This window comes from Vicia villosa, unplaced genomic scaffold, assembly GCF_029867415.1.
Source record: "Vicia villosa cultivar HV-30 ecotype Madison, WI unplaced genomic scaffold, Vvil1.0 ctg.002324F_1_1, whole genome shotgun sequence".
NCBI lineage: Eukaryota > Viridiplantae > Streptophyta > Magnoliopsida > Fabales > Fabaceae > Vicia > Vicia villosa.
Window position 1 is genome coordinate 66,589 of NW_026705895.1, and position 1,390 is coordinate 67,978.

A 1,390-nucleotide genomic window follows, 5' to 3' on the forward strand; every position below is an offset into this window, starting at 1 on the left:
ATTAGCAATTGGGGGCACTTGACCTCACATGCATAATTTGATTTTAATAAATAGTTAATTGTTTTTATATTTTGACCCGATCAGAATAAAGTGTTGCCCCCACATATCATAGTATCACAAAAATGACACACTCTAATCTAACAAAATAAGTATTGTTATAATAATAAAGAATATTATTATTATTATTTAGAAATTTCTATCTAATAGTCAAATTTAGAATAGTAATGACAAATTATTGGTGATGTATAATTTGTCAAAGATAGAATAGTGATACTAATTATAATAGTAGTTTCTCCACTAGTATAAATACACCTCTTTGGTAAATATAAATTACACACCAAGTTTTACTTTAAAAGATAGAAAAGTTTCATTCCACTTCCTCCATCATTTTCATAGTTGGCTTCATAAATTCAACTTAAGTTAGGTTCAATATCTAGTTATTCTTAACACGTTATCAGCACGATCGTTTCTATCAAAAGTGTTTACTACACTAGATATAATCATGTCAAATCTTAAGCATCAATTCAAAATTCTAAGCATAACCGGAGACAAATTCATAACGTGGAACAACAATCTAATTGAGTACCTTACATGTGAGGGCCTTAACAAAATACTTGAAGGAGACAATACTGGAAAATCAACAGATGACCCAGATGAGATGGAAAAGAGAAAATCAAAAGTGAATAGAATAATCAAGCACCATCTTGATGATGGACTGCAAACAGAATATTCAAATGCTAAAGATCCCAAGATTTTGTGGGACAAAATTAAAGCAAGATTTGGACATCAGAAAAAAAGTCTTGTTACCCTCATTATGGATCAGTGGAACAAGTTAAGATTCCAAGACTACAAAAGTGTCATTGCATATAATTCTGCTATGCACCAGATTATAGCACAACTAGAATTTTGTGGCACAATTATAACTGAAAAGGAAAAGTTAGAAAAAACTTTTTCAACTTTTCATGCATCCCAGGTATTGTTGCAACAACAATACAGAATGAGGGAATTTACTGAATATTCTAATTTAGTTGCAGCCCTTCTAGTGGCAGAGCAAAACAACGAACTTCTTATAAAAAACCACCAGTCACGACCCACAGGAACAATAACATATCCTAAAATTAATGTCACAACATTTAATCGTGGACGCGGTGGTTTTAATCGTCTCAAGAAACGTGGTGGTCATGCTCGTTTTGATGGTAATAATGGTCGTACTCGTTTTGATGGTCATAGTCGAGGAGGATATCATGGCCGAAATTTTTTCCACGGTCGAAACCATTTTCGTGGTAGAGGACGTGGAAGAGGTCATATTAATAATTATAGATCTCCCAGATATGACCAGAATAATTGGAAAGGGAAAGTATATCCAAGAAGGTCCCTCGAGAAACTATGA

General features: G+C 32.9%; 1 protein-coding gene across 1 annotated transcript; it reads left to right on the forward strand.

Moving 5' to 3' along the window:
- Nucleotides 1-502: 502 nt before the first annotated feature.
- On the forward strand, nt 503-1,390 carry LOC131638510 (uncharacterized). The gene has a single exon (XM_058909071.1). The coding sequence runs from the start codon at nt 503-505 to the stop codon at nt 1,388-1,390; it is 888 nt and encodes a 295-aa protein (XP_058765054.1).

What these genes read in the sequence shown, in the direction of transcription:
- LOC131638510 (XM_058909071.1), top strand. Translation starts at nt 503, where the DNA reads ATGTCAAATCTTAAGCATCAATTCAAAATTCTAAGCATAACCGGAGAC.